The 10,267-nt window shown below is 48.7% G+C and overlaps 2 protein-coding genes across 3 annotated transcripts; both read left to right on the top strand.

Annotated features, from left to right (window-relative positions):
• Window positions 1–2,063: 2,063 nt before the first annotated feature.
• DPAGT1 (dolichyl-phosphate N-acetylglucosaminephosphotransferase 1) lies at window positions 2,064–7,191 on the top strand. Of its 2 annotated transcripts, XM_066246470.1 has the most exons (9): window positions 2,064–2,422; window positions 2,744–2,864; window positions 3,040–3,253; window positions 3,511–3,657; window positions 5,086–5,170; window positions 5,537–5,725; window positions 6,198–6,285; window positions 6,453–6,608; window positions 6,687–7,191. In XM_066246470.1, exons 1-9 carry the CDS (start codon window positions 2,262–2,264, stop codon window positions 6,750–6,752), a joined length of 1,227 nt encoding a protein of 408 aa, XP_066102567.1. In that variant the 5' UTR covers window positions 2,064–2,261; the 3' UTR covers window positions 6,753–7,191. The 2 variants fall into 2 exon arrangements, with proteins under 2 accessions (XP_066102567.1, XP_066102576.1); XM_066246479.1 differs by lacking the exon at window positions 2,744–2,864 and having other exon boundaries at window positions 2,243–2,422.
• A 1,493-nt stretch (window positions 7,192–8,684) lies between these two features.
• On the top strand, window positions 8,685–9,975 carry H2AX (H2A.X variant histone). The gene has a single exon (XM_066253640.1). It carries the CDS (start codon window positions 8,777–8,779, stop codon window positions 9,206–9,208), a length of 432 nt encoding a protein of 143 aa, XP_066109737.1. The 5' UTR covers window positions 8,685–8,776; the 3' UTR covers window positions 9,209–9,975.
• The last annotated feature ends 292 nt before the right edge of the window (window positions 9,976–10,267 follow it).

The following is a 10,267-nucleotide window of genomic DNA, read 5'->3' as shown; positions in this document are numbered from 1 at the left end:
GTCATATTCCAAGGAGTGGACAAAGTGTCAGAATACTTGAGTCATTTTCTGAACTCCCTAGTCTTGATTTCCTGAGGAATATAAATGACTTATCACCTAAGAGCCTGTCAGTGAATGGAAGAGAATGAAGATGCTGGAGAATTGTCTTTTGCAAGAAAACAGACTCCAAGCAAAGGTCCCGTAGCCTGAAGGAAGAAAGCAAACCAGGAGTTCCTCAGGCTCACAGGAAGTCACTTGTGGATATATATGGATCTCCTGCTTCCTTAGCTCTTTCCAACTCCTCAGCCTCACCTCCTAGGTTTGGTAGCTTGGTACAATTCAGTGATCCAGAACCAAGTAAAGTCAAGAATAGAGTTAGGCCTGACCTGTGGTGGCGCAGTGGATAAAGCGTTGACCTGGAAATGCTGAGGTCGCTGGTTCGAAAACCTGGGCTTGCCTGGTCAATGCACATATGGGAGTTGATGCTTCCAGCTCCTTCCCACCTTCTCTCTCTGTCTCTCTCTCCTCTCTCTCTCCCTCTCTGTCTCTCTCTCTCCCTTTCTCTCCTCTCTAAAATGAATAAAATTTTAAAAAAAAAATTAAAAAAAAAAGAAAAAAAGAATAGAGTTAAATTCAAGACCTGAGAGTACTCCCAGCCCCTACAGTGGTTAAGTTTTGTGTTGCCCAGCAATTGCCACTGGGGGGGGGGGGGGCATATGGAGGGTGGGATGCTTAAGGAAAAGTACCAAGATCAAGGACAAAAAGACCCACAAAAACAGAGTAGGAGGGGTGTAAAGCCAGTATCCACGGTCACCATCACAGCCACCCAGCCCGTGCAGGTTTGCATTGGATTCGGACAGTTGGAAAGAAACAACGGAGCCAAAAGCTGGTGAGCCATCATCTTTAATCCTAGCTTGTACACAGCGGGCAAGTAAAAACACACACTGGGCTCCAAAACCCACTCATACAGTGCTCACAAAGCTACTGACTTATCCAAGTTTCCTAGAAGCAAAGGTTTCTAGCTCACTAGCCTCATTCTCCTTTGTTCCCCATCTCCTCTCTACACAAACTCTGCACTAACTGGCTTCTCTTTCAGCACTCTGCCATCTTGGCTGCTTCTCCTGGCCTCCTCCACGTGGCCTCTCTCTGCTCTCCCCTCTAATGTTAATCTCAAGAACCAAGAGAGAGCAAGCTCCCCCGTCTGCCCCACTTTATTTAAACCCTTTAATCCAATATACAATCAAGGAAATCTTTGATACAAAGTCACTTATCTGAGGCATAATGGGATTCCTCATGAGAGTGCACCACCCCACATCAAAAAGGGTGGGAAAGGCTTAGTCCTAAAACCAAGCCCCAGGTTACAAGGATCCTGCCTGCCCACAGCCCTCCCCCAACACACATTAATATAATTACACCCATTCCAAGGATAAGGGCAACTAATATCATTACCTGGGAGACAGGTTTCCACTTGGGCAGCACCATCGTTAACAAAGTGAGCATAATATATTTTATTATGGGGCTTTTTAAGTGTCTAAACTTTAAGAATTTACACAATCTTCCAAGTTGTAACTGTGTTTCTGGAAAGTGAATTGTATTTTCTTTGGCTTCTCATCCCATTCGGAACAGGTTTTCTACAGGAACAGGTGCTGCTCCACCTCCTTGTTCCTTCTGCCTTCTCCCTTGCTTCCAGTAGCCGTCTTCCCCACTCTATAGGTATCCCGGGGTAACCTCAGGCTACTGGCCCTTTAAACGTGACCTGCGGAGGCCCACAGAGCTAAAACTGACGTGGAACTAAAAGCGGCGTCAGACACGTGGTGGAGGGGTCGTTCATCTTGGAACCTGGAGAATTGTTTTTCCGCTTTGGGTTGTATATCTTAAATATGATAGGAAAATGTCTGCTTTTGTCTGCAATTGGTTTTCCCATATTCACGTGACGACTCCATTTTCGAATAAAGGATGTGATTTAAAATTTTGTCCCCCACTCTTTTGCCCATACTAAAAATGGCCGCGCCCGCCTCCGGCTTCAGCGACGACAGTTGCTCTGTGAACAAGATCCGGGCGGAAACAGTGGTTAAGTAAATACAGTGGGGTGGAGTTGAGGTTGCTATATAGACGCTTTCAGGAGTCGCAAGAACAGCTTAAGTCACAGTTGTCGGCTTTTCTCAGGCTGGTGTGGGACCTATTCTGGGGGGAGCGGAATCTTACTGCTGGGTGCTGAAGGCTTCTCCCCTTCCTGTACGTTAGCTGAGGAGGCGGCGGAGCGGGCCCTCTGGTTGGTCACCATGTGGGCCTTCCCGGAGTTGCCAATGCCGCTGCTGGTGAATTTGATCGGTTCGCTGCTGGGGTTTTTGGCCACACTCACCCTCATACCAGCTTTCCGTGGTCACTTTATCGCCGCGCGCCTATGTGGCCAGGACCTCAACAAACCCGGCCAGAAGCAGATGTGAGCAGAGCCACACGGGGTCCCGGGAAGAGGACAAGGGCTGGGACGGGGTGGGCAAGGCAGGGGCTGGGACTGGGGTGTTTGACCGCTTGCGGAGATGCAGCGCCAACCCAGCAGACAGACCGTGGAAGGTGAATGGGTTAGCTTTGGGAAAGGGATTAGCTAGGGAAAGGGGGAACTATCTGGTACCGGAGCCTCCAGCAGTGGTGCCCCCCCCCCCCCCGCATCCCCAATTTGGTTACTATAATGCTTGCACTAGTGAGTGACCACGCCCCCCTTTCCTCTTTCCCTTCCTCCCCACCCTTTCCTGCTGGTCCACAGCCCAGAATCCCAGGGAGTCATCAGCGGTGCTGTTTTCCTTATCATTCTCTTCTGCTTCATCCCTTTCCCTTTCCTGAACTGCTTTGTGGAGGAACAGTGTAAAGCCTTTCCCCACCACGAAGTAAGTGGGTTAGTGAGGGCTGTTGCCTCTGGCTGCTGGGGGCTGGGAGTTACCTGAGAGTTGGGTTTATTTGAGCTTGGGGGAGGGACTGAGGAACAAACGAAAAGAAGAGTTCTTGAAAGGAATGGTGAAGTAGAAGTAGGGTTGAGCAGTGACTTGCCCGAGCCTCCCCCAGTTTGTGGCCCTGATAGGTGCACTCCTTGCCATCTGCTGCATGATTTTCCTGGGCTTTGCGGATGATGTCCTGAATCTGCGCTGGCGCCATAAGCTGCTGCTGCCCACAGCTGCCTCACTACCTCTCCTCATGGTCTATTTCACCAACTTTGGCAACACAACCATTGTGGTACCCAAGCCCTTTCGACCAATTCTTGGCCTGCATTTGGACTTGGGTGAGTAGCCCCACTGCTACTGTTCCTCTGTCCCCTACTTCAGAGCACCCTTACCCCGTAAGATATCCAGCAGAACATCCTTCCTGGTGATCCACATTCTCTTCCAAGTCTCTCTGCTTTGTTTTTGTGTCTTCTCAGATCCTTTCTCTTGGTTCTTCATCCTATCTTCTGTCCTCACTATTTGTTTCAGAAGAATATTCTTAAATACTCATTCTGGACATGGCACTACATATTTTCTTGCTATTCTCTCCCCACAGGGATCCTGTACTATGTCTACATGGGGCTGTTGGCAGTGTTCTGTACCAATGCCATCAATATCCTAGCAGGAATTAATGGCCTAGAGGCAGGCCAGTCACTAGTCATTTCTGCTTCCATCATCATCTTCAACCTGGTGGAGCTGCAAGGTAGGTGGGACTGAGGGTAGGGAGAGAGAAGCCGGAGTGTTAAGGAAGTTGTCTGATATCTGGCATTGGGGAATTTGGAAAAAAAGCAATGTGTTAGTAATTATAGAAGATAAGGGAAGGTATTTACTTTCCAAATAATAACTAAGATTTATTAAATGTGAGAAAAATAGCAGTCCTGTCATTTATATCTAGTTTGGCACTAATAGGTATGCGATGATCTTCTCTTATTAAATATAAACAATTTGGCCTGACCTGTGGTGCTGTAGTGGATAAAGCATCAACCTGGAAATGCTGAGGTCGCCGGTTTGAAACCCTGGGCTTGCCTGGTCAAGGCACATATGGGAGTTGATGCTTCCAGCTCCTCCCCCCTGTCTGTCTCTCTGTCTCTCTGTCTCTCTCTCTCTCCCTCCCTCTCTCCTCTCTAAAATGAATAAATAAAATAAAATTAAAATAAAAAAATATATAAACAATTTCACAGAACCCCCAGATCACTGTGACCAGGATAGATAAAGACAAAAACCAGACTCCTCCATAACTATGAGCATAGATAAAACCACAAGAACATTGTGAATCACACAAAAATGAGCAAGATCTCCCTCTTCTGGCTAACATGAGTGATTGCTGCTTTCTTATAATTCAGTTCTTCCCACTTTGATAAAAATTAAGATGCTGAGTTCCCTGGCTGGTGGCACAGTGGATAGAACCTCCTCTTGGAGCACTGGGGTCACTGGCTCAATCCCAAGGTCAGCGGTTTGAGCCTTGGTCAGGGCACATATGAGAAGCATTCAATGGCACAACTAAGTGGAACAATGAATTGATGTTTCTCTCTCCCACTCCCTTCCTACCTCTCCTCCACCCCCACCCTCCCAAATTAAGATAGAATCACTCTTGTTGACAGCATCCAGACCAGGGCAAAACTGCCCCCTTGCATCCTCCTCAACATTAAAATTCCTCCTAACACCCCCCTTACTGAGGCATCCCGTGGTTCCCCACCCCCATGTTTTCCAAAACGTCTTCTTGTTACAAGAAGTCAGTAAATTATGTGTTTGTTAAAACTAAGCACTTTTAAAACATCTCATTTACACTTTGTAACAGCTGTGTGTGGCTGGTTCACAGATGAGTAAACAGGATTAGAGAAGTTGAATGTGTCATAACCAAAGTTACACAGTTAGAAAGTAAAGCTTATGTTCAAATCAAGGTCTGAACGGTCTAAACCAATTTAAGACAATAACTAGTTCAGGAAGCACTCATGAAAAAGGTGGTATGTTGAGAATTGACTGGGTGACATAAAATGGGTAGTTAATTCTTAAATATGACTTGGGAGAGGTGGACAATACAGCTTGGGACATAACTTAAAGATAAACAAAAACAGGATATGCAGAGGAAGTGGGTACCAGTTTTTTCTTTCTTTTCCCTCTGCTTCCAAAGGTGATTGTCGAGATGATCATGTCTTTTCCCTCTACTTCATGATACCCTTTTTTTTCACCACTTTGGGATTGCTCTATCATAACTGGTAAGTAGGCCTATAGGTAGGGAGACAACTATTTGTATATATGCTGCCAAAGCGAGCGCGGGGGACTATTTGAATATGTGGCAAATATGGTCCTGATAGGCTAAACCTGTGCACACTTGTATTGAGTGTTTTCTGGGTCTTCAATTGGTAGTAGTCTTAAATTGCTCTCTGCCCAACAGTGGTTGGGGACAAGTGCTGTGGAGCCCCAGGAATAGATGAATTCAGGGCCTTGAGTCCTGCAAAGTTGCTAGGAGAGCTAGAGGGAGTTCTAGTCAGAACTAGGGTCAAGGCGAGCCCAGTGCCCAGGGTGTGTGATATGAGAGAAAAGATTGCCACTGGCTCCTCAAGAACCTCCCCCCTACACAGGTACCCATCACAGGTGTTCGTGGGAGATACTTTCTGTTACTTTGCTGGCATGACCTTTGCCGTGGTGGGCATCTTGGGACACTTCAGCAAGACTATGCTCCTCTTCTTCATGCCCCAGGTGTTCAACTTTCTCTACTCACTGCCTCAACTCCTGCATATCATCCCCTGCCCTCGCCACCGTGTGCCCAGGTAGCTGCTTTGGGGCTTGAAAGGGACATAATAGCTTTTTCAGCTGGGATGCATAAAGCCAGCCTTACACATTTGCTATTCAAAGGGAGTGGTTAGCATTTTTAAAAAAGATTTATATATTGATTTTAGAGAGAGAAGAAGGAAGAGAGAGAGACAGAAACATTGATCTATTGTATATATCCTGACCAGGAATCAAACCCACAATCTTTGCATATCAGGACAATGTTCTCACCAACCAAGCTATCTGGCTAGGGCTCCATGTGGTTAGTATTTTATAAATTACAGAGCACATTTACTTACATAAGCTCATTTAATGTTCATAGCGACTCTGAACACAATAGTAAGCAGCAGAGCCAGAAATAGATCTCAAGTTGTTTGACTCCACATTCAGTTCTCTTCCAATTAAATAACCACACTGAGGAGAGTTCTTTAAGTAGTGGCCTGGTTACATAAAGCTCTCTTCCCACTGCAGACTTAATACCAACACAGGCAAACTGGAGATGAGCTATTCCAAGTTCAAGACCAAGAGCCTTTCTTTCTTGGGCACCTTTATTCTAAAGGTAATAGGGGAACAAGGAGATAATGGCTCTAGGCCACCATCCTGAATTCAGGGAATGGGAAACCTAGGCTTGCATTAGATCCAAGGGGAGTTTGGAAGCATTAAGCAGATATTCATCCAATAAGCATAGGTATTAGCTTAAGTTCTCTCCACGTCCAACCCTTCCAGATAGCAGAGAGTCTCCAACTTGTGACAGTTCACCAGACTGAGAATGAGGATGGTGCTTTCACTGAGTGTAACAACATGACCCTCATCAACTTGCTACTTAAAGTCTTTGGGCCTATGCATGAGAGAAACCTCACAATGCTACTGCTGCTGCTACAGGTGTGGTTGGGGATGGGGTTTACGCCTCCTTATCTCCATTTTTTCATGATTCTTACTGTAGTCCATTTTTCCTCACAGATCCTGGGCAGTGCTGCCACCTTCTCCATTCGATATCAGCTAGTGCGACTCTTCTATGATGTTTGAGTCCCCTGATCATTGCCCTTTATTTTACAGTCTTCAGGGTTCCTGAATCAGGCCAACCTCATTTGAGACCAAGATTGCCTCTCAGCCCAGGCCTCCACCCCTCATTTCCTTAGCATTTCCTTTCCCCAGTGATTATTGACATACTGGGCCTTTCTTGCCCTGCAGTGACTATTGATCAGACTTTGCCTGTAGTTTTCTCCAACTTGCCACTCTCCTCTAAGGTGAGAAACTGCAGCTGTTACGAAGTTTTTCACAACTCTGACTTTTAAGGAATATGTGAGGCCTGGAGATAGAACCTTGGCCAGTGATAGGAACACAGATTCGAAGATGACTTCATATTAGGTTATAAATTAAGTATTCTAATTAATAAAAGTAGGGGGTCGTGGGTTGGGGGTGCAGGTGCTCCCAGTGGTAACAATAAAGTGTTATAATTTTCTTATTCCTATAGGTGTGTTTCCTATATGGGCATTTTAGGGTACATTGGAAGGGTTGATGGAGGCACTTTCTACAAGAAGATGCCTATTTCTCTACCCCCCCCTTTTTGTAAGTACACCAGGCCCCTTCTAGCAAGATGTGAGTAAAAAGAACTGAGGCCGGACAGAACATGTTGAATATACAACTGTGTCCGTAAAGTCATGGTGCACTTTTGAACAGTCACAGGAAAGCAACAAAAGATGATAGAAATGTGAAATCTGCACCAAATAAAAGGAAAACCCTCCCAGTTTCTGTAGGATGATGTGGCAGCATGTGCGCATGCACAGATGATGACGTAACACCATGTATACAGCGGAGCAGCCCACGGCCATGCCAGTCAAGACATGGAGGGTACAGAGGAAAGTTCAGTGTGTTCTGTGGCTCGCTAAATTTGAATCCGTGACCAAAGTGCAACATGAATATCTGCGCGTTTATAATGAAGCACCACCACTTGGGAATAACATTACTCGGTGGGATAAGCAGTTGAAGGAAACCGGCAGTTTGGTGGAGAAACCCCGTTCTGGTAGGCCATCAGTCAGTGACGAGTCTGTAGAGGCTATACGGGATAGCTACCTAAGGAGCCCTAAAAAATCTGTGCGTGAGCCCACATCGAACTGCACTGAATAGGTATGAAACTGGGAGGGTTTTCCTTTTATTTGGTGCCGATTTCACATTTCTATCGTCTTTTGTTGCTTTCCTGTGACCTGTCAAAAGTGCACCATGACTTTACGGACACGCTATATTGAAATCCTGATACTTCAGGTAGCATGAAAGGCCATGAGAGCCTGACCTGTGGTGGCGCAGTGAATAAAGCGTCAACCTGGAAATGCTGAGGTCGCCGGTTCGAAACCCTGGGCTTGCCTGGTCAAGGCACATATGGGAGTTGATGCTTCCAGCTCCTCCCCCCGTCTCTCTCTCCCTCTCTCTCTCTTCTCTAAAATGAATAAATAAAAAGAAAAAAAAAAAGCCACGAGAGTGGACTTGTACTCTAGTATGGGATCTTAACTCTCAGGGGCTTTCATTTCTTTCTCTTACTCTTCCTTTATTGGGTAAGAGGAAGGAGTAGGGTGCGACCAGACTTGGAAGGGGAGGCAGAGGCAGTTCCAGTGTTCACCGTTTTTCTTTAAAAATCTCAGGCACCACGCATTTCCCAAAGGGTCTGGAGATGGCTTCAAACTCCACCCCCTCTCTCTTCCGGTTCTGGCCGCGGACTGTGGCGTTTAAATCTCGCGCGCTTTCCAATGATTGGCTACGTGAGGGAGTGGTTGGTTGTCCGCTTGCCATCGCTCTTGGCCGTTTTCCCCGGGCAAAAGGTTTTCAAATTCAACCAATCGGTTGTGGCGCTTCTTTAGCCGAGGCGCGTCAACGGAGGGTTGACGGCGCCCAACCAGGAGCGCCTTTAGAGGAGAGAACCAATCAGGAGGGCGCGGAGGTGTGCCCCAGGTGTTATAAGGAAGACCCTTGGGTGTTCACAGCAGCAGTTAAACTGCAGTGGGCGACTGTACTGATTCGTTGGAGGTGCTCCTCGCTGCTCTCCTACCTCGCGCAGTATGTCGGGCCGTGGTAAGACTGGAGGCAAGGCCCGCGCGAAAGCCAAGTCGCGCTCCTCGCGCGCTGGCCTCCAGTTCCCTGTGGGCCGCGTTCACCGGTTGCTGCGGAAGGGCCACTACGCCGAGAGGGTGGGCGCCGGAGCGCCAGTATACCTGGCGGCGGTGCTCGAGTACCTCACCGCGGAGATCCTGGAGCTGGCGGGCAACGCGGCCCGCGACAACAAGAAGACACGCATCATCCCCCGCCACCTGCAGCTGGCCATCCGCAATGACGAGGAACTCAACAAGCTGCTGGGCGGCGTGACGATCGCCCAGGGAGGCGTCCTGCCCAACATCCAGGCCGTGCTGCTGCCCAAGAAGACCAGTGCCACCGTGGGGCCGAAGGCGCCGGCGGGCGGCAAGAAGGCCACCCAGGCCTCTCAGGAATACTGAAGGGCGCCTGCGCCGCCCTGTGCCACCACAAAGGCCCTTTTAAGGGCCACCACAACCGTCACGGAAAGAGCTGAGCCACGGTGGTCGGCTGCCACGCCGCCCCCAGCCTGTGGCCGCCGCGCGGGCTCGCGGGCCCCGCTTCGGGGCTGCAATAGCTCGGCCCCGGGTTGTCCCCGCAACTGTGACTCAGCCTCCCTGCCCTGCGAGCAGCAGGAGCGGCGGCACTTTCTGGAAGGCCGGGCTTGCTCCGGTGCAGGGTGGAGATGAGCGGCCCCGGCCCCTCAGCTTTTCCAGCTTGGTTCTTAGGCTGCGACTTTAGACATGGCTGTTGACTTTCTTCCTGGTTTTGGCGGAGGAACTTTGGTCTCTAAATGTATTCGGGCATCCCCTTACCTGCCGGCTCTCCAGGCTTTTCCCATCCGCTCCCTCCGTCCTCATTCCAGGCCTGCCTGTGCGGCTCGGCCCGGACGGACCCTGGATTTGCACCCTCTACCCGCGGAGGGGCGCCCCGGGTCGAGGCTCGGGGCCTGAAGGGCCATGTGGACGCGGGGCTCGCGCGGGCTCCTGGAGCGGTGGGCACCAGGCTTCCCGCCACCGTTGCCCTGCAGCCGGCGGTACCAGCACACCCCGGTCCCCTGCTGGACACAGCCTCCGTGGGCTTCCGAACTGGAACTTAGCAGCTAACCCACTTAAGAGTAGTACCTTAGTATTGGGGAGTTCCAGGTGGACTAATTTTGTCTATTAAAGGTTTTTTAAAAAAAAACAAACAACAACAAACATGTCCTGTTTTCATTTTGCCCCACTGTTGTAGGACTGATGACTTAGCTTCCTCTTCTGAGGTAGTGTAGTGGAGGCACTATCAGATGTAAGACTGGTTTACTGGAGAGATCAAACTAGAGGAACTTATGATTATGGCTTGTTCTTGGTGTCTATGAGAAAGTTGTTTTGAAATGAATTGAGAACTACTGAGGCAGAAACGAGTGTTCCAGAAGAGGTTTGAACAGAGTTCCCAGCCTCGAAGGAGTCAAGGGTTTTGTGTTTATCCTTTAAAAAAAAAAA

Source organism: Saccopteryx bilineata, chromosome 1 (genome assembly GCF_036850765.1).
Source record: "Saccopteryx bilineata isolate mSacBil1 chromosome 1, mSacBil1_pri_phased_curated, whole genome shotgun sequence".
Lineage (NCBI taxonomy): Eukaryota > Metazoa > Chordata > Mammalia > Chiroptera > Emballonuridae > Saccopteryx > Saccopteryx bilineata.
The sequence above is the reverse complement of the archived record's forward strand: the minus strand, read 5'-3'. Positions and strand labels throughout refer to the sequence as shown.

What these genes read in the sequence shown, in the direction of transcription:
- DPAGT1 (XM_066246470.1), top strand. Translation starts at nt 2,262, where the DNA reads ATGTGGGCCTTCCCGGAGTTGCCAATGCCGCTGCTGGTGAATTTGATC. An exon ending in AAACCCGGCCAGAAGCAGAT is followed by an intron (nt 2,423 to 2,743) that starts GTGAGCAGAGCC and finishes GCTGGTCCACAG; the next exon opens with CCCAGAATCCCAGGGAGTCA. An exon ending in TGCTACTGCTGCTGCTACAG is followed by an intron (nt 6,609 to 6,686) that starts GTGTGGTTGGGG and finishes TTTTCCTCACAG; the next exon opens with ATCCTGGGCAGTGCTGCCAC.
- H2AX (XM_066253640.1), top strand. Translation starts at nt 8,777, where the DNA reads ATGTCGGGCCGTGGTAAGACTGGAGGCAAGGCCCGCGCGAAAGCCAAG.